At 44.9% G+C, this 21023-nt stretch overlaps 1 protein-coding gene and 1 long non-coding RNA gene across 3 annotated transcripts in view; both read left to right on the top strand.

The window, feature by feature from the left end:
• The first annotated feature begins 14941 nt into the window (after positions 1–14941).
• LOC138471782 (uncharacterized) overlaps positions 14942–21023 on the top strand; it is a 40800-nt gene continuing 34718 nt past the window's right edge. Inside the window, exons 1-2 of one of the 2 annotated variants that reach the window (XR_011268508.1) lie at positions 14942–15028; positions 19188–19286. This is a non-coding gene — a long non-coding RNA (uncharacterized lncRNA). The remainder of the gene's footprint in view (positions 15029–19187; positions 19287–21023) is intronic. The other variant, XR_011268509.1, reaches the window with a different exon arrangement.
• DNAJC10 (DnaJ heat shock protein family (Hsp40) member C10) lies at positions 15105–19522 on the top strand. Its single transcript, XM_069609602.1, has one exon. It carries the CDS (start codon positions 15988–15990, stop codon positions 18373–18375), a length of 2388 nt encoding a protein of 795 aa, XP_069465703.1. The 5' UTR covers positions 15105–15987; the 3' UTR covers positions 18376–19522.

Raw genomic sequence — 21023 nt, 5'->3', positions numbered from 1 at the left:
GCATCTCACATCACTCTTTCAGCAGCTGAAGCACCCCCTTCCTCTCTGCCTGCAAGGACAGAACCTGTTGCTGAGTCCGATAACAACTTTTCTTTTAGGACTACAGCTCCGGTTGTTCCTGCTGATGCCTCTGCAGCACTAGAACTACCAGACTCTACTCTGTCAGTCTCAGGTGCGTCACTGGCCACTGGTTCGTCTATGGCACCCACACGCCCAGTTGCTACAGCATCTGAACTATCTACAGCCATTCATTATCTCCATGCTGCGGTGGCTTCTGAACTTCCTACAAATCATGGAGAACCCTCCACTGTGACTCCTGAAATTTCTGCGGCTAATCTTGACTTTGCCATTGCTGCTTCTGATGCCTTGGAAAACCTTCCTAGAGCAACCAACTCTGCTGTACCTCTGGCTCCACCTTCCAGCACCTTACTGTTGCCTTTCAAAGCAAAATTTGCCATGGAGCCTGCAGCAGTTTTTCACAGTTCCTCTGAACACACTGTTGGGTTTTGTGCTCCAAAGACTTTGTCTTTTCTGAATTCTACCTCAAAGGTTCAGAACATTAATATTGTCTCCGTCCTTCAAAACTCCCACCTAACAACCTTACACAGTATTTGGTGCCTCATGTTGTGCCTTTTTGGAATAACACTCTTTCAGAGTGTAACAGACATTCTTCTTGCTGGTCAACCCTCAGGGAGCCTTGGGAGGGGCCTGGAGAGGGGCATACTGTCATGCCTGCGCCATGGGCGCATACATTTACGATCATTATGGACTTTATTTTCCATTTGCGAGACTTTGGTGCTTTTCTATTTTTCCCAACAAACTACACTTACCACAATGCACTTGGCTATAACCATCTATTCCTGGCCATTCCTATTCGTCATCTTCGGAACTACAATCCCCAGAAGCCCTAGGGATTTGCTCTGCTTCCACCAGCTCCGGAACAGAGAGGGAGGTGGCTGATTGTCTGCAGGTGTGCTGAGCCAGGTGCAACCAATTAGCCTGCCTCTGTGCTGGGCAGAGCGGTATAAAAGCTGCTGCCTGCAGGGGCTCAGTCTCTTGCATTAAGAGTCCTTCCAGCACCTTTTTGCTTCGAGCTACGGATCTTGTATGCAGTTCCTCCTTACCCCTGCTTTGGATCCAGTGCCCTGCTGGGCTCTCTGCATTGCAACCGATCACGCTCTGCTGCTTTCCAGCCTCTGCCTTTGCCCTTCCGGGCTCCTGCCTTGCAGCCGATCACGCTCAGCTGCTACCTTCCGCCCTTGTCTTCCAGGCTCCTGCCTTGCAGCTGATCACGCTCCGCTGCTACTTTCCGCCCTTGTCTTCCAGGCTCCTGCCTTGCAGCCGATCACGCTCCGCTGCCTTCAATCTACAGCCTTCGTCCGCTGGGCTTCCAGCCTAGCAGCCCTCTACAGTCCTCTTCAGCCTTCTACAGTCAGCGGCCCTGCTCCTCTGGGCTTACTCCTTGCTGCCCGGCCCGTCTGGCTCCTTGCCGCGCAGCCTGCTTCACTCCGCTGTCAACAGCCCTTGTCCTCGGGGATTCCTGCCTTGCAACCAATCACGCTCCGCTGCTTTCTACCTACAGCCTTTGTCCACTGGGCTTCCAGCCTAGCAGCCCTCTACAGTCCTCTGCAGCCTTCTACAGTCAGCAGCCCTGCTCCTCTGGGCTTACTGCTTGCTGCCGGTCTTTCTGGCTCCTTGCCGCGCAGCCCGCTTCTCTCCTCTGCCAACAGCCCTTGTCCTCGAGGCTTACTACCTTGCAGCCGATCACGCTCCGCTGCTTGCTACCTACAGCCTTTGTCCGCTGGGTTCTCAGCCTAGCAGCCCTCTACAGTCCTCTGAAACCTTCTACGGTCAGCAGCCCTGCCCCCCAGGGCTCACTCCTTGCTGCCCGGCCCTTCTGGGCTCCTTGCCGTGCAGCCTGCTTTACTCCACTGCCTTAAGCCCTTTCCCTCTGGGCTCCCTACCTTACAGCCCTGCTCCTGCGGGCTTGCTCATTACTTTCTTGCTCCTCTGTGCTCTCAACCTTGTTCCTTACTGTCCTCTGCTATCCAATCCTGTTACACGGCTTTCCCTTCATTTCCTTCTGCTAGTTTGCTAACAACTTCCTTTTCCTGGATTTGTCTGTATCTTCTCTTGTACTGTTTGTAGACCCTTTTGTATAGAGCTTGTCTGTTGGTTTCCATCAGGCACCCTCTGCCCCTTCCCTTGTCTCGTTTCTACATTACAGACACCCATAGCTGTTGTTCCAAGCCATGAGCAAACAACGTGGACCTCTGTTATAGCAAACTGTGCAGAAGGCTAGAGTCTTTCCTAAGGTCCGTGGAATACTCTTTTCCCTTATCTGCATACACCCCGAGAGGACATCCACTCTGTTGTACCTTATTCCCTTGATACACTTGCCTACTCTTTGTTCTCTTTTACTTTCAGCTGTGTGTGTACTTATCTGTCCATCTTACTCCGGCACATCCACCCAACCCTTCCTGGGTGTCCTGTGCCACTCTTAACAGAGTACCATCCGTGACACTATTGCATGCGTTAACGTGTTGTTTTTCTCCCTCTTTACAGATGCGGCATATGAAAATGTGGAGACTTATGGAATAATACCGCCGGTGGTAAATCAGATAAGTCTATGGTGGTAAGAGGTTGTATTTGTTGATTCCCTTAGCTCACCTTGTTTTTTCTTGTGTCCGCTAGGTGCCGGATTATGGCGAAGAAATGATGGAGACCGTGCCGGATCAAAAGATGCTGTGAGAACTGGTGAGTATTGCGCCGTGCTGGAGCTGGCGAAGCAACGCGTGCAGGACTGATGTACTTTCCAGGTCCGGAGATGAAATGGTTCCTGAATTAGGTGAGGAATTTGAAATAAGTTTGTTTTCTAACCTTGTCCTTTTCTTCTTCTTTATTCTAGGAGCTCCGGATTCGAGGTGGGCGTGGCAGAAGACTGGATGCTGGCTGCAGGCACGCGGGCGTGGCAGAAGACTGGATGCTGGCTGCAGGCACGGTGAACGTCACTCTGCTGGATGCAGAATAACGCGAAGCATGTGCTGCTGTTCGGGTGTGGTTTAAATAGCCTCCAAAGTAGTTCCAGGTAAGAAGTTCCCTAGAGCCACGCCCGAGTGAAAAATAGTCCCTGTAACAAAATAGTCCCATCCAGGCCTCATGTAGGCTTGGACTCTTTTGCAGCATGGTCTGCATCAAGTAAGTAAAGTCTATGAACCTGGTGCCTATGGCGCCATGACTGATTTCTATGATGAGCCTGGCGCCTAAGGCGCCAGGACTAAACCCAGACAGCCCCTAGCCGGGGCTGCTGAGGTTTAAACAAATGTCTGGATGCCTGCTCCCGGAGCCGAGGGCCTTGGTCCTGATGCCCGGGGTTAGGCATCATGACAGCACTCCCCCCCAAGGCCCCTCCTAAAGTTGTTCTTCCCCCTGGCCCCGGTTTGTCTGGGAATTTCCGATGGAATTTTTTCAACAACCGAGGTGCATGAACGTGGTCGCTAGGCTCCCACAATCTTTCTTGTGGTCCGTAGCCCTTCCAATCGATCAAATAAAAAAGTTTTGATTTAATCATCTTGGAGTCAAGGATATTTTTTACCTCGAATTCAGGTACTCCATCTATCAAGATGGGGTCAGGTGGTTTGGTTAATCTTGTCCCTGGTTGAACTGGTTTTAGAAGTGAAACATGAAAGACAGGATGAATTCGCATATTAGAGGGTAATTCCAATTTGACGGCCACCGGGTTGATAATGGCCATAATGGTGTAAGGTCCCAAATATCTAGGATTAAAAGTCAGAGTACCCTTCAGAGGTATATGTTTTGTAGCCAGCCAAACTTGATCCCCAATCTGGTATTGTAGAGTTTCACTTCTATGTTGATCAGACTTTTTCTTGTATTTCTCTTTTGCTTGTTTCAAATGTTCTGTGGCTTCCTTAAAGGCTTCTGTAATAGTAGAGTGCATATGGCTAACTGCGGGCATTTCTAAGTGCTGAGGCGAATCGAGTTCTGAGGTTCGAGGGTGATGTCCATATATGGTATAAAAAGGGCTTTGTCCGGTTCCTGAATGTACAGAGTTATTGTATGCGTACTCGGAAATCCATAAAATATCTTTCCAATTGCTTTTGGTCTGGTGTAGCATGCAGCGTAGGTACTGTTCAAGGGTCTGGTTGGTCCTTTCTGTCTGACCATCGGTCTTGGGATGGTTGATAGCCTCACGTCGATTTGTGCCAGTTGACAACATTTCTTCCAAAAATGCGAGATAAATTGACTACCTCGGTCAGAAACCAATACGCAAGGGAATCCGTGTAATCAAACAATGTTTTCGAGAAACTCCTTGGCCAGAATCAAAGCAGAAGGTAACCCCTTTAAAGGAATAAAGTGGGCCATCTTGGAAAAAAGATCCACAATAACTAGGATGGTGTTAAATCCATTACATGGAGGTAGATCTGTAATAAAGTCTAAAGACAAGGTGTGGCATGGTGTAGGTGGAATATCCAAAGGTTGTAAAAGGCCAGCAGGTTTTTTCTTCTGGCTTTTGTTTTGGGCTTAAATGCCACAAGACATCACAAATGACTTTACATCTTTTCGCCAAGTGGGCCACCAGAACTGTCTCTTAATTTTCGCTTCAGTTTTTGCGATACCTGGGTGCCCTTCCATCAGGGTGTCATGGTAATTGGAGATGACGAGTTCTTGTATTTCCTTATGTGGTAGAAATAGTCATCCTTGATAGTAAGGTAGGTCATTGACAACTTAGTAGTCCGGGCCTTTCTTTACCCAGTACTGCAGGGTTGCTGGATCGAAGAGTTGTTGGATTTATGAATGAATATCTTCTAGTGTCTGTAGAGTAGTTATGCCAAGAATTCTTTGCTCGGGAATTATTGGCACCGGTTCCGGGTTTGCATATGCTTCTCCTATCTCTATTCGGGATAAGGCATCTGCTTTGCCATTCTTGCAGCCTGGTCGATAAGTGATCACAAAATCGAATTCGGCAAAGAACAATGCCCATTGAAGTTGTCGCGATGATTGGGCTTTGGCTGTTTTTAAATACTGCAGGTTCCGGTGATCGGTGATTACGGTAATAGTATGCCTGGCACCAAGAAGATAGTGCCGCCAAGCCTTAAAGGCGGATTTGATGGCTAATAGCTCTTTATCAGTAACCGCATAGTTTAACTCAGGTGCTGAGAACTTTCTGGACCAAAACGCTACTGGGTGAAGTTGACCGGTTTCAGGATCCTTCTGGGACAGGACAGCTCCCATGGCTAAACTGGATGCATCAGTTTCTACTATTTATGGAAGCTCAGGGCGTGGATGCTTTAAGACAGGTGCTGATGTGAATTTCGCTTTCAGCTCTTGGAAGGCCTTTTCAGCCTCTTCGGTCCACAAGAAGCGTTTGTTTTTTCGCAAAAGTGCTGTGATGGGGTGTACAACATGGGAGAAGTCCGGAATGAATCTGCGGTAGAAATTAGAAAATCTGAGCATGCTTTGTACCCCTTTGACTGAACTGGGTGATGGCCACTTGAGAATTGCGTCCACCTTTCGAGAGTCCATTCGAACTCCTTTTGGAGTCAGGATAAATCCAAGAAATTCAACTTCCGTAGCATGAAAAACACATTTTTCCAATTTTGCATATAACTTGTGCTGGCGTAGTTTCTCAAGGACTGCACGCACGTGCTTAACATGGTCTGATTCTGAGGAGGAGTACACTAGAATATCATCTATGTATACGACGACACAGATGTCAATGAGTTCACGAAGGACATCGTTCATAAAATACTGGAAGGCTGCTGGTGCATTGCACAACCCAAAGGGCATTACCTGATATTCGAATAATCCGTACTTGGTGCGAAAGGCAGTCTTCCATTCGTCACCTTTCTTGACACGTACCAGATGATATGCCCCTCAGAGATCTAACTTAGTGTAGATACAAGCATCCTTTACTTGGTCTAGTAATTCGGGGATCAGAGGCAATGGGTATCGGTTTTTTACCGTAATCTGATTTAATGCGCGGTAATCTATGCACGTTCTAAGGTCACCTTCCTTTTTTGGCACGAAGAATAAAGCTGAGGATTCAGGAGACTTGGAAGGACGAATAAAGCCATTAGCAAGGTATTGGTCCAAGTATTGCCGTAGGTGACGATTTTCAGGTTCTGTGAGGACGTAGATTCTACTGCATGGGGGTTGTGCACCGGGTAGGAGGTCGATTTGACAATCGTATGATCTGTGAGGAGGTAATGTATTGGCCTGTTCTTTTTGAAAAACATCCTGAAATTCTTGGTATTCCTGAGGTAACTGCACGATTGGGTTAGCGACTGTAGCCAGGCCTATGTTCAAAGTTTTCTCCAGGTAACAGGTGTGTGCACAATCCGTGAAGGTTATTCTCTTCTCTCGCCAATCTATACAAGGATTATGTGTTTCCAACCATGGCATCCCCAGTATTATCTGGAACTGTGGGGCTTTGATTAGATCAAAGACAATAGTCTCTCGATGCCCATCTTGACTCAACAGTGTCATCTCTGTAGTGGAATGAGTTACAGGCCCCGAGGCAATCTCAGTTCCATCAACTGTGGTGATGACATCCGAAGTGGTCTTTTTGCAAAGAGGTAGATTCATCCTTGACACCAATTCGTGGTCCATATAGTTTCCTATGGCCCCGCTATCTATGTATGCCCTTAATGCGTGCATATGTGATGGCTGCCTGGGATCAAGTAGGACCATTGGGATGATCAGATGCGAGGTCTGAGTGTACTTCTTTAATCTCGGCAAGCGGACCTCTACGCTTGTCGGGCGTGGTCGTTTCCCGAATCAGGCTCTATGTGGCTTTTATCAGCAACTCCTACCACCTTCTTGGGTGGTTTTGTAGGGCAATCCCATAGAAAATGTCCTGAGGTTCCACAATACAGACACAACTGCATCTGTCGTCTTCTTTCTCTTTCCTTTTGAGTTAAGGGTTCTTTAACCCCCCGATCTGCATAGGTTCAGATGCATCTGTTCCTTTGGGGGCAACGTTGGGTTTAACCAATACCCGGTTCTCGAACTTAGCTCGATCAGTCTTTCGGTTCTGAAGTCAGTGGTCTAGCTGGACCACTAAGTCTATAAATTCAGTGCAATCCTGAGGTGGGTTCACAACTTGAGCCAAGACATCTTTGAGTTCTTCCCGAAGTCCACGATGAAACAATGTAATTCGTTTTTCCTCCGGCCACCCAGTTTCCACCACCAACCTATTGAAGGTTCCAATATAGGTTAGCAGATCCTAGTTACCTTGTCGTAAGGATAAAAGTTCGTTGTCCAGGGCTTGACCCTGTGAGTGTTTGGCGAATATGCTCCTTTGAAAACCCTGAAAATCCCGGAGAAGAGGATCATCCTGGTTGACTAATGGAATGGACCAATCCGCTGCGCTGCCACTAAGATATGACAATACAAAGGCTACTTTGGCTTGGTCATTTGGAAAGGCTCCCGGTCAATCCTGGCGGGATTGGTAAGTATCAAGTTCAAAGAGTTCAATGTCCCCGATGTTCACTCTTGTCCCCTTCCTTCCTTAAGTTGCAACTGAGTTCGTGAGAAGAACGTCTCGTAGCTCCTGCTGGCGTTCAGGTAAGAGTCTGTGTTACCCAACGCTGTCCGGTAACTATTGCATGCGTTAACGTGTTGTTTTTCTCCCTCTTTACAGATGCGGCATATGAAAATGTGGAGAGTTATGGAATAATACCGCCGGTGGTAAATCAGATAAGTCTATGGTGGTAAGAGGTTGTATTTGTTGATTCCCTTGGCTCACCTTGTTTTTTCTTGTGTCCCCTAGGTGCCGGATTACGGCGAAGAAATGATGGAGACAGTGCCGGATCGAAAGATGCTGTGAGAACTGGTGAGTATGGCGCCGTGCTGGAGCTGGCGAAGCAACGCGTGCAGGACTGATGTACTTTCCAGGTCCGGAGATGAAATGGTTCCGGAATTAGGTGAGGAATTTGAAATAAGATTGTTTTCTAACCTTGTCCTTTTCTTCTTCTTTATTCTAGGAGCTCCGGATTCGAGGTGGGCGTGGCAGAAGACTGGATGCTGGCTGCAGGCACGCGGGCGTGGCAGAAGACTGGATGCTGGCTGCAGGCACGGTGAGCGTCACGCTGCTGGATGCAGAATAACACGAAGCATGTGCTGCTGTTCGGGTGTGGTTTAAATAGCCTCCAAAGTAGTTCCAGGTAAGAAGTTCCCTAGAGCCACACCCGAGTAAAAAATAGTCCCTGTAACAAAATAGTCCCATCCAGGCCTCATGTAGGCTTGGACTCTTTTGCAGCATGGTCTGCATCAAGTAAGTAAAGTCTATGAGCCTGGCACCTATGGCGCCAGGACTGATTTCGATGATGAGCCTGGCGCCTAAGGCGCCAGGACTGAACCCAGACAGCCCCTAGCCGGGGCTGCTGAGGTTTAAACAAATGTCTGGATGCCTGCTCCCGGAGCTGAGGGCCTTGCTCCTGATGCCCGGGGTTAGGCATCATGACATCCATCTGGGAGGGTGGCCTGGGTAAACCCTGCCTTCGCGCCTACTACAGGGCGGCACAATTAGGCATCTTGAACGAATGGCTCCATGCGGACCCCACCCCCTCCCACATGTCGGTAATGAGACCAGGTGCATGGGAGAACGAACACCCCTCCAGGTCCTATACGGAACAGACCCTGCCACGGTCAACCTCCCAGGTATGATACACCAGATACGGCTGGTGTGGAGGGAAGCACTCCAACATATTGGGTGGGCGGGACGACCAGCGCTGAGCCAACCGATCTGGGGCAATGAGTACATCCCGGAAGTGGTCACTATGGGCCGATTTCCTGGTTGGGAGGACCGGGGCATACGAACCCTCACGGAAGTCCTGCAGGACGGACACCTTAAACCGTTCGAAGCATTACAAGAGGAGTTTGATCTACTACCCAGTGACATATACAGACACACGTAACTGGCACACACCCTACGCGCACAATTCCCCACCCTCTCAGACATCCCTGCAAGCTCACCCCTCGAGGTCAATGTACTACACGCAAGGATCCTAGCAAAACCCACTTCGACACTATACCAGGTGATTACTGCATTCGGAGCTCAGGAGCTAACCCGCCTGCGAGAGAAATGGGAACACCTAGTGGGTCCCCTGGAGTCAGAGGAGTAGATGGAGGCCCTGATGTTCCCCCGCGAAATAGGCATTGATGCTAAATTAAGGTTAATACAGTACAAAATACTTCACCAAACCAACAATTCCTAGGCAGCGCTTGCTAAGTGGAGACTGAGGGAGGACGCCCACTGCCCCAAGTGCCGTAGGGCGCCTGGCACTTTTTACCACATACCCTGGGAATGTGCTGTTATTTACAAATTTTGAAGGGAATGCATGCACGAAATCAACAAGGTTTTGGATAACCCAGCCCCATTGGAACCCAAGACTGCAATACTGGACATCCAGGGAGAAACAGATCATATGAAGGGAGAAAAAACTTTTCTGGCCATAGCACTGGGCCTTACTAAAAGACTTGTAGCCACCAAATGGGGGGCGCCCAACGGCACCATTAACAGATGGATCAATGAGATGGACAGGTGTGCGTCCATGGAAAAACGCATATACGCTGCCAGGGGATGGCCGGGCAAATTCCTGAAAGTATGGGGCAAATGGTCCGGCATTATATGACTAAGGGGATCTCAACACCTACCCTGACGCTATTGATTGTGTCCATCACCCTGCCCCCCTGTGGGGCCACCCCCTCTGCCGGCCCTCCTTTCTCCACCGAATGGACTCATGCCCATTTATGCCATGGTGACTCGACCCACTCACCACTGCCCAATACATGCGCAATGTCTTGCTGGCACGCCGGCTGGCCTATCTCCTGTCTGAATGTGTTAATCCCGCTTTTGGTTGTTTGTTGGACAGCGGATATGCCCGCCTTGTTGTTGTAAACCAATAAAAAGAATTTATCCCAAAAAAATAGACCAACCCCAAATCACATTTCGAAAAATAAATTCTCATTATCTCCTGCCTGAATGTGTTAATCCCACTTTTGGTTGTTTGTTGGACAGCAGGTATGCCCGCCTTGTTGTTGTAAACCAATAAAAAGAATGTATCCCAAAAAAATAGACCAACCCCAAATCACACTTCAAAAAGAAATTCTCATAACCATGCATTTGATGAAGAATCCATGAGGAAAAAGCAGGAAACCCGCTGCTCCATTGCAATAGCAAAGAAATAAATACTGGGAAGCTCTACCCTATGGAAAGAAATAAAACTTATTAAAAATGTGTATAAAAACTGGTCCAGAAAACAGCACTTTAAACGCCTGCAGCAAGAAGGTGAATCCATGTTAAGATCAATATCAGATAACAACTCCCGCAACTTCTGGTCCCTGATAAATTCTCAAGGTCAAGCTCAAGAGGCTATCCAAACAAACTGCGTACAAGAATCTGCATTGATTAACTATTTTTCAGAAAAATATTCAAAATCAGATAAGGGCCCTTTGTTCATCCCTTCAGACTCCTCATGGGCATTCGAAATCACTGAGGAGGAAGTCCTCGAGTTAATCAACAAGTCATCTTCATCCAGAGCCGCAGGACCGAGCAGACTTACCTATCAGGTTTTAAAAGAAAATCCAGAACTGTGAGCGAGAATATTGTGTCAACTCTTCCATGAAATTTTGAGGACTAAAATCATTCCACAATCTTGGAAGACTGCTCTTATAATACTGATGTATAAAAAGGGTGACCGAAAAGATCCTAGTCATTATAGGCCCATTACATTGCTGGATATTGAGAATAAGATCTTTGCTGGGCTACTATTGAAAGAACTGGAGAAATGGGCTAAAGCGAAGAAAATAATACCAAAACAACAAACCGGTTTAAGAAGGGGTCAATCAACGGGCCTGAATGGTATTACTCTGGCAACTATTTGCTATGGGAAAGAAACACCAAAACCACAAAAGACATTTGCAGCATTTATAGATCTATTCAGTGCTTTCAATTTAGTCGATAGAGAGACTCTGGCTCAAGCTCTCCAGAAAGGAAGCGCCTAGGCCTTTAATAAACATCTTAGCAGCCCTTCATGATAATAACACAGCTGTTGTAAGACTAAACTGGGAAGGCCTTCTGTCGGATGAAATTCAGGTGAAAAGAGGAGTAAGACAGGGCTGCATGGTGGCCCCATTTCTCTTTGACTTCTACCTTGCTGATTTCCGTGAGGAAGTAGATTCAGCAGGTCTAGCAAGTGCGAAAGTGGGGCAGGAAGTAATCAAATGGCTCATGTACGCAGACAACATCATGCTCCTAGATAGAACACCTGTAGGTCTCCAAAGGATGTTGTCTGCTCTTGAAATCTACATGAAAAAAACAATCTAATAGTCAACCCAGATAAATCAAAAATAGTCGTCTTTGGTGGTTGCGGAAATGCTAACTGATTCCCTTGGAAGATAGATGGCCGAATCATCCCTGTGGTAGATGAAATTAAGTACTTAGGATATACACTGTACGCCAAACCAAGAAGAGCACAAATACTATCTGATATCACATGTGCGACTAAACAACTAACAGCGCAACTGCAAAGAATTTTTGGTCAGTACTGCAATAGAGGCCAAACCACTGGCTTGGGAATTGGCCTGTGATAAAATTGAAGGTTTAATTTGGAAAAAAATCTTAAATCTCCCCAAAGGCCTACCAATTTCTCACCTTCGTTTTGAGTTGGGCTTAAAATCTTTAAAATCGCAAATGGACTGGAAATTGCTTTCTTTGTACAAACATATTATGGATCCTTTACGAAATTCGCTGTATGAAGACTTGGATAATTCGCCAGTCCTGCTCACCCTAAAAAACGTGGTAAAAGAGATCTTAACAAATTGCAATAGCAATGAAGGTCTTTTGGCGTCAAACCCGATGAAGACAAAGAAACAGATGGAAATAGCAGATTGGATTAAGACAATAAGGGAAATGAGAGCATCATCCTCCTCAACCTCTTTATCCTTACTTGAAAATAAATTGGGTTTTTTACCGAGATATCTAATAACATTTCCAGATCGCAAAATAAGACACAATTTTCTCAGAATTCAGCTCAATTTAGTTCACACAGGAGCTGTTCAAGTCACAAGGGGTCAAGAAAAAAGCGCCAGAATTTTATGCACGGGCTGCAGAGATCTAAAACATCAGACGCTAGAGCATCTTTTGAGACATTGCCAAGGCACCTTAAATGCCAGAAAAAAACATTTGGGCAAATTTGTCTCTAATTTAGATCTAGAGACAGGTCTCTCATCACTGGTGTTCTGGAATAGACTGATCACTGGGCAAGAGACGGCATTGACGATGAATGTAATCAGAGTACTTGTAGATATGGAATTCATTTTAGCAAAATATTGCTAATATTATATAGACATGTCTGTCTGTAGTTTCTTATATTTAAAAAGAATCGTATGAATTGGTCTGTTAATAATTGTAAGATTCTTTTTTTTCTTTTATTTTTTCTGATACTTTCTCTTTTTGTGAAAAATCTAATTTTGATTATAACACAAATAAAAAAAATGTAAAAAAAATAAGTCTACTAGATCTGCCGGGTCAGAACTGGCAGGCAAAGGATTAGTAATAGACTGGCGCCAATTTGGAGGTCATCGGCAGCTACGGGCTCTTTTTGGATCAGTGGCACTTCTCGGTTTCAGCGCTCCGTAAACAGCACCACAGTGGATATCGGTTGGGCTTCCTTTACTCCTTGGGTCCTGCAATCTGGTGAGGGGACTCAAGCTCTGGTTGTCCTGCTTTTGGAGGGTCCTTAGGAGACTCCTGGAGTTTTTGGCTGGATTTAAGACATTGCACTCGACTATGAATTTCTCGACCCCTGGCATTCGGTTCCTGCGGCAGAAAAGAAGTACAGCAAGTCAGAGAAGATGGTCCAGTGGAGTTTATCTCAGGGTTAATTGGTCCCACTAACCCAAGGGAAAAAGTCGTCCCTTCCGGAGCTTCTCTTGTCTATTAGAAAAAGGAGTTTCAGCACAGCAGCAGGGCTTCACCGGGCAATTCAAAGGTCCAGGAGGATGCAGCAAGCTTCGTTCACGGTTTCTTCGCCGGGTGGTTCTCTCATGGTCGGTTCTATCTCTGGTCCCAAAACCCTCGCCTTTTAAGCAGGTTTCTACCATTCATGCACAGCCTAGGCTGTCAATCACACAGCAGGGTATCAGGACTGGTTGCATTCAGACATTCCTAGAGACAAAGGACAGGGGAGTTTCGGGAATCTCCCTCACATCCTGCCTATCTAGAGACACTTGAGCCAGAGGCGGGCTTCAGGGCTGAAGCCTGCCGAAGGCAAAACGAACAAAGGGCTCAAACCTGGCTTAACACACAGAGTGAAACCCAAGAAAGATTTCACAAACAGAAAAAGGAGAAAAAAGAAGACCAGGGCCATTTTGACAAAATTGTCACCCATGGGTGCTATATTGCAGCTGAGGATTCAGCCTGCGGTAAGAAAACACAATAGTAGGAAAAATAAACCATTGCCACCAGCCATTTAAAGTATTGAGGGTAGCATAAAAATGTTACATGAGAATGTAGGTTAAGGGGCTACTAGGTAATCCCCACCAGACCCCAGCACTCCACATAAGATGGTGTGTGTTGGACCAACAAAGAGATAAGGTAAGTAAAGTCAATTTCACTTTACCATTCTTGGGAACAGTAGTTCACTTAAGAAAAGGTTGTTAAACCTCTGTGACACTGTACTGAGGGTGCTGTGTGTCACCATACAAAAAGTAGATGCCTATGGAGTTTGTCAGATTCCAAAAACAGTTAAACCACCAAATCCAAATCAGGTCAAAACACATGAGAGAGTGAGAAAAAGGTCTCACTCCCATACATGCCAACCCCACACATGCCAACCCTCCCGATTTAGGTGGGAGACTCCCGACTTTTCGTGAAAAAATATTGGTATTTTTCACGCTCTCCCCCCTAAAATACTCTTGCCCAAATGCATCCCTATGGGAAAATGTGGAACTCCCAATTTCTCTGATGAAATTTCCCACCCAGGTGAGTTGGAATGTTGGCATGTCTGAAACCCTCCCGATTTAGGTAAGAGACTCCCGTTTTTTTTCATTAAAAACAGTGCTATTTTTTACTGTCTCCGGCCTAAAATAACAATGTCCCCGATGCATTCCTATGGGGAAAATGCATTCTCACGATTTTGGTGCCTAAATCTCCCTCTCACAGGCTTCAGAATGTTGGCATGTCTGCACTCCAGTGTTAAAATTAAAAAGTCCTAAAGTACAGCAAAGGAAACGGTGGTCTCTAAGGTGGGAGGAATTTAGCACTAAAACATAGCTCTCAACTCACCCGCTTTTGGCCGGTGTCACCCGCCTTGTAAAGGGCTGACTCCCGCCAAGCCTCCTGCACGCCCATTCATTCCAATGGGCGCCTCATTCGCCTAAAACAAAATCGGGTGATTTCACCTGCCTTTGCAACACAAATGGTTGAGAGCTATGACTAAAATGAGAATTCTGCCTAATAATAGGCTTTCCAGAAAGTCCATTTATTTTTGCATTGGAACCATATTGTTTAGTGCCACGGATGAGTATGCTTTTCCTTTTTGCATAGACTTGCATAAAAGCCGGGTTAACTGGAGGTAAAGTCACTAAATGCGCCAATACCCTTCGCGTAGATTTTCACTTCACTAAATGTAACGTTGCAACGTGTTGCAATTATAAAACACATGCCATAGCATACTACTACTTTTTAATATAAATATTCTTAATTATAAGTTAGATTTAATTGAAGTAGGGAACGTGGAAACTCCAACCCGAAAAAAAAGTATATATCTTGGGTGCGTTTCGAAATTCTGAGTCCTCCTGGGGGGAAAAACAGTATATTTATCTTGGGTTAGTGTCGCAGTTTTGACCCGCCAAGATGTCTACCTCTTTAGTGATTCCCATTTTTGTCCTTCTTTTGTGTCTCCGATTTGTCGTACTTGCTGCCTGAAGGAAATGGAGTGCTGTGAACGGAACTTTCCTGAGCAGGAACAGGGTGCGCCGTGATGACTGGTCCTAGTAGTAGGTGAGGCCGGATCCGGGTCCTGACGTTCCGGGTTCTTGAGTACGTATGTTCCCTGCGGAGAAATACGGGTGCTTTTGCATAATGCCACGTAGCCGAATGTGCGTTGTACATTGGCGGCAAGTCAGTATTGGAACTGCAGTACTGTAGAGTGACCCAAACTACTGACTGAGCTCCGAGAGCCGGGGCTCGTTCCGAGGCGGGACACCGGCACTACGAGCACCGCTGCTGTGCTGAGTGGAAGAGAGGCAGAGAAGGCACTGTGACTCGAGTGTCCGGCCGCGGCGCTTCAGCTCGCTTACTCCTGCCCATATTCTCAACCTTACCCGGCATCCATCGTTTCATGGGCTGCAGAAATAATTGAACCATCCATCCACCGGCGTGTCGAAACAAAGCTGACTTTTCTCTTCAAGCTACAGATGCCCTGGAAGCAGGGAAACTGCGAGGAGCCAAAGGGCTAACCGAGACCCCTTTGACAGGGCAGATAAAACTGCTGGTTCACAAAATACCAGTGGCAAGTTTGTGGAGACGGTGAGTGAACCGTGCACTGGAAACTGAAAGCAATTATAGTTTATCACCGCTTTCGTGAACGCGATATGCATACCCACGTTTCCACAGTTCTGCAAATGTGATAAAGGCAATGCTACATCCGTGGAAGCCATTGGTTGGATCGGTAGAAGTGCCAAGTGCAACATCCTTATAAACGTTGTCTTCTGCGACATAGACAATTTCACCCCAAAAAATCCGTGTTTGTAAAGGTGACTGGCTGATGCAGCACCTTGTGCATGGGTAAACAGCAATCTTTATTCTCCAGCTAATCGTTTCAGCAGAACAGAATGCGCAAGAATGCAAGATCTTGTGGATCATCGCAATGAATATTCTTAACTAGAACTGCCCCTATTGAATTAAGGGAACGGCGTTTGCTATATCCTTAAGTTTGCCTGAGCTGAGACTTGCAAAAAATGGATCCCCTGCTCCGAAAAAGCCCCTGTAAAGGTGCTGTTTTATGTTTGATTGTGGTGTATCTTACGTCCTCGGTTTTGGCGGACCAGGATTACTACAATTTACTTGATGTGCCAAGAGAAGCAAGCAGTAGAGAAATACGGCAAGCCTTCAAAAAGCTAGCGTTAAGGATGCACCCCGACAAAAATCTAAATGACCCTGAGGCGCATGCTAAGTTTGTAAAAATCAACCGAGCCTACGAAGTGTTAAAAGATGACGATCTGAGAAAAAAATATGATAAATATGGAGAGAAAGGTCTCGACGACCAACAGCAGGGTGGGAGATATGAAAGTTGGAACTTTTATCGGTACGATTTTGGCATTTATGATGATGATCTCGAAATCATAACTTTAGACTTTGGGGAATTTGATGCTGCTGTGAACTCTGGAGAACTATGGTTTGTAAACTTCTACTCCCCTCGTTGTTCCCATTGCCATGATTTGGCTCCTACATGGAGAGAATTTGCTAAGGAAATGGATGGCCTAATACGCATTGGCGCAGTGAACTGTGGTGATAACAGAATGCTTTGTCGCAACAAAGGAATATCCAGCTATCCAAGCCTTCACGTTTTCCGGGCTGGCGCTAACCCTATAAAATATTTTGGAGATAGGTCAAAAGAACATTTGATTGCTTTTGCAATGCAGTACATCTCCAGCTCGGTAACAGAGTTGTGGGCAGGCAATCTTGCTGCTGTTGTCGAGGCTTCCTCTTCCTCTGGAATCGGCTGGCTAATCACTTTTTGTGCAGAGACTGGGGATTGTTTGTCTGCACAAACACGTCTCAAACTGTCTGGGATGTTGGAAGGTCTTGTCAATGTTGGGTGGATGGACTGTACTACGCAGGGCAATCTGTGTGACAATTTAGAAATTTCATCTAGCGCAACTGCATATTTTCCGCCAGGAGAAGACCTAAGAAGTACAAAGAAAGATAGTGTTTTGTTTCTCAGCACACTAGAAGCCAAAGAAATATACTCCGAAGTAATGCAGTATCTTCCAGATCTTGAAATTATCAGTGCTGACTCATTCCACGGCAAGCTGGCTCATCATCGCTGGCTGATTTTCTTTACATTCGGCGAAGATTTGAAGGCGGGCATGCCAGAATACAAAAAGCTGAAGGCTTTACTGAAAAGACAGCATATTCAGGTTGGAAAATTTGACTGCCGCTCTGCACCAGACATTTGCAGTCACATGTATGTTCACCAGTCATGTGCAGCAGTTTTTAAAGGAAAAGGAACAGAAGATTATGAAATCCATCATGGAAAGAAAATAATCTATGATATAGTGGCCTTTGCCAAAGAAAGTGTGGCTGCCCATGTTGTTACTCTTGGACCTCGCAACTTTCCCGGTAATGAAAAAGAACCGTGGCTTGTGGACTTTTTTGCTCCTTGGTGTCCTCCATGCCGTGCCTTATTGCCAGAATTGAGAAAAGCATCAAAGCAACTAAATGGACAGGTTAAGTTTGGCACATTGGATTGTACGATCCATGAAGGTCTCTGCAACATGCACAACATAAGAGCTTATCCAACCACAGTTATATTCAACCAATCGAACATCCATGAATACAGCGGCCATCACTCTGAAGAACAGATCTTGGAATTTATTGAGGATCTTATGAATCCTTCTGTAGTTTCTCTTAATGCAGAAACCTTTGATGAATTGGTTAAGCGAAGAAAGCGATCAGAAATCTGGATGGTGGATTTTTATGCTCCTTGGTGTGGGCCATGTCAGGCTTTGATGCCAGAGTGGAAAAGGATGGCAAGGCTTTTAAATGGCGTGATTAATGTTGGCAGTGTTGATTGCGTGAAGCATTTCTCCTTGTGCCACCAAGAAAATGTACAGGGTTACCCTGAAGTGAGACTCTTCCCCCAAAATCCCAAAACAGCTCAACAGTATTACAAGTACAGTGGTTGGAACAGAGATTCGTATTCACTCAGAAACTGGGCTCTCGGGTTTATTCCTCAAGTCTCCCTTGATCTGACACCTGAAAGCTTTAGTGAGAAAGTCCTGCATGGAAAAGACCATTGGGTCATTGATTTTTATGCTCCTTGGTGCGGTCCTTGTCAGAACTTTGCTCCAGAATTTGAACAGGTCGCACGAACACTGAAGGGTAAAGTAAAAGCTGGCAAAGTGGACTGTCAGGCATATGATAGCATATGTAACAGTGCTGGCATTAGAGCCTACCCTACGGTTAAATGGTATCCCTACTTGGGAGAAAAACTGAAAAGTGCTCATGGCGAATATATTGACAGCAGAGATGCAAACATTCTAGTTGATGTATTAACTCAAAAGGTAAACACTATCAAACCTCAGTCAAAGAAAAAGAAATCTAAAAAGAAGGATGAACTCTGATCAGCGCCATAGATGTCTTCACATTTGGAGGAAAAAAAACGAGACTAAAGAACTGAAAAGGGAACATTTTTAAAGAGGTTTTTCATGGGCTGTGTCCTTTTCTATTTTCTTTATTGGTGAAAATTATTTTGCCTTTTCCTAAACACAAGGTTGTGAACAGGAAGGTTGGGAGGCATTTAAACTGGAGGCAATTCATCCTAGTTGGTGGGAATGGTGTTAACAGTAAGCTGAATGAGTTTGGAGTAGGTCATTTTATGAAGTTTTATGTTATGAAGGATTTGTATATTGTCATATGACTACTATCTGTGGTTTTCAACTCTGTTGTCAGGATAAGTAATGCATTCATGTTTTGGGTTGTCAGCTGGCAAAAGGTGGCTTCAAGTGTCAATCTCTTCTGGTGCAGTTATCGGCCCAAGATTTTGGTGATGGGCACAGAACACTGCCACAACCCAGTTTTAGCAATTTTATTTTTACCCAGAAATAGTAGATGTTGTGCCTCCTTAAACTGGAAGGACGTCTTCACCATCACATCCTCGGTATACGATTGCTCCTATTCTGATGTCAATACCTAATTGAAAAAAAATAATTGATTTCAGGCATGACTCAATGTCTGCATGGAATCCCTTTCCACAAAAAATGACTTAATTTCGGAAATATTTACGATTGGTTCATTTTCATTAACTGTTTGGATCATGGGCCAAATAGGAACATTTTAGGCATGTTCAATTAAAACAAACGCAAGTAGCATCTTAAGAGTTTTGTATCGGCCAGTTGCTGCACATTTATTTCCTCTATTTTTGTTTCCCCTCTAGGTTTGTAAATGCAAATCTTAAATCGCAATTTGGCCAACCTGTTACCCTCCAGACCTTTTGGCCTAGCAATTGCATCTGGCCAATCCTGCATAGTCCATGGTGAGTGGTAGGTCAAAACAGCTGAAGTGACCTGTTGCTTACCCATGTTATAATTTATGCTGCAAAAGATAGAAAGTGGTCTGCACATTCTTTGTTTTATTTTCTTGAGATGGGTTTGGTAAAGATCAATTGGTTTAATGTGTAGATCAAATGGAAACGGACTCTCGGTTTTTAAGAGTTATGTAATATGAAATACAATTAAAACAGTTTTATTAAATAAAAACCGTGAAAGGGAATCCCTCTTCTGTATCCTGCTTTAGGGAAATGAGTGACTGCTATGAATAATGAAGAGATCTTGTAAATCAGTTTAAAGTAATATTATTTTGGGTAGTTGTCTTCCGCCAGAGGTCTCAGAGTGTATTTTAAATGGCACTGATCACCATGACTACAATTCAGGGATAGAAATTTGGGATGAATGATTTGTTTTTTGAATATTAAACTTGAAAGGGTTGGAATTTGTTGAGGCCACCTTCAGTTCACACCATAGCAATGTTCTCTGCTGCGTTTCTTTGAACCCAATAGACCAAGGGTAAAAGTGGCAGGTTCAAAGAAGACCCTCTTAACGCCATCTTTAATTCTTTGTGAATGTTTACCTTTTATATAAGATGTATAGGAGGACTGTGAGTCTCAAGGTTCCCCTTACCTCAGAAAAAGAGAGAGGTTTAAAGAATAATGTAGCTTTGTTTCCTGTGTTGCACATAATTGAGTTTTCTCCAATGATGATTGAACAGTGATGCCAAAAGAACACAATAATTATATTGTAGCTCACAATGGGCACATGCTTCTGGACCGCAAAATAGGAGTACTTGGCACAAGTTAGGATGTTATAAAGTAACTACAAAACTCGTGAAAGCCAGATACATGAAACATGCCATATAGATCAATTGTGCAATACAGTATTCATTGCCTAAAAAATAAGCAACTTTTAGATTAAATATATATATATATATTTTTTCTAGCAAAGAATTGTGATAAAGGTGTGTGAGTCACTTGGTGTTTGGTTCACGCACTTTAGTGTGCCAGTGAAGTACTTTTAACCTTTATACCTTTTTGTATAATGATTTTACTATTGTGAAAATGAGCAGGACCCCCCTCTATTGGAAAGAGCCAATTAGTATACTCAAACCTTATTGAACTTAACCTTTTATAGTATGCAGAGTCCAGGGAAAGGTTCAAGTTAACAGATTTTTGTATATTCACAAGTACCCGGGATTCCCTAGAGGGGTTCGTTAACAGGCTAGCAGGTTGGCAGCAGTTCAGGAACAGAAGAATGGCTCTGTTCCTCTCGACTTGGAATCAGACCTAGGGGTATAGGTAGGTATAGAAAACTCTTTTTGGAAGGATGTCATGAGGTAAGAAAAATGACGGTAATTGAAAGGACTAATGCCACTATAAGGAGACTATTTAGTCTAGTGTTAATTATTTGGCATATTTGTATATATGTTACAATTGATACATGCAGAGTTCATAATTATCTATATGTACATTTGTATCTTCTGTTTATTTCATATGAAATCTAGAGCTTTGACCAGAAACACTTAGAGTAGACAACAGAGAGCCGAGACATACTTTTACATGGTGCATGCAATATCTGCGATGTTGTGATCTGAGTACTTATTTATTTCAAAAGTGAACCAAAATAAATTTGTTATATTGACACAACAAGGTGTCTTCTGCTATATATGGGGCCCGTTCCTTTGTTTATCTAGGGATGCACCTTTGGATGACCCTTGAATC

The sequence above is a fragment of the Ambystoma mexicanum genome, chromosome 8 (assembly GCF_040938575.1).
Source record: "Ambystoma mexicanum isolate Mex_15411 chromosome 8, UKY_AmexF1_1, whole genome shotgun sequence".
Lineage (NCBI taxonomy): Eukaryota > Metazoa > Chordata > Amphibia > Caudata > Ambystomatidae > Ambystoma > Ambystoma mexicanum.
The sequence above is the reverse complement of the archived record's forward strand: the minus strand, read 5'-3'. Positions and strand labels throughout refer to the sequence as shown.

What these genes read in the sequence shown, in the direction of transcription:
- DNAJC10 (XM_069609602.1), top strand. Translation starts at nt 15,988, where the DNA reads ATGGATCCCCTGCTCCGAAAAAGCCCCTGTAAAGGTGCTGTTTTATGT.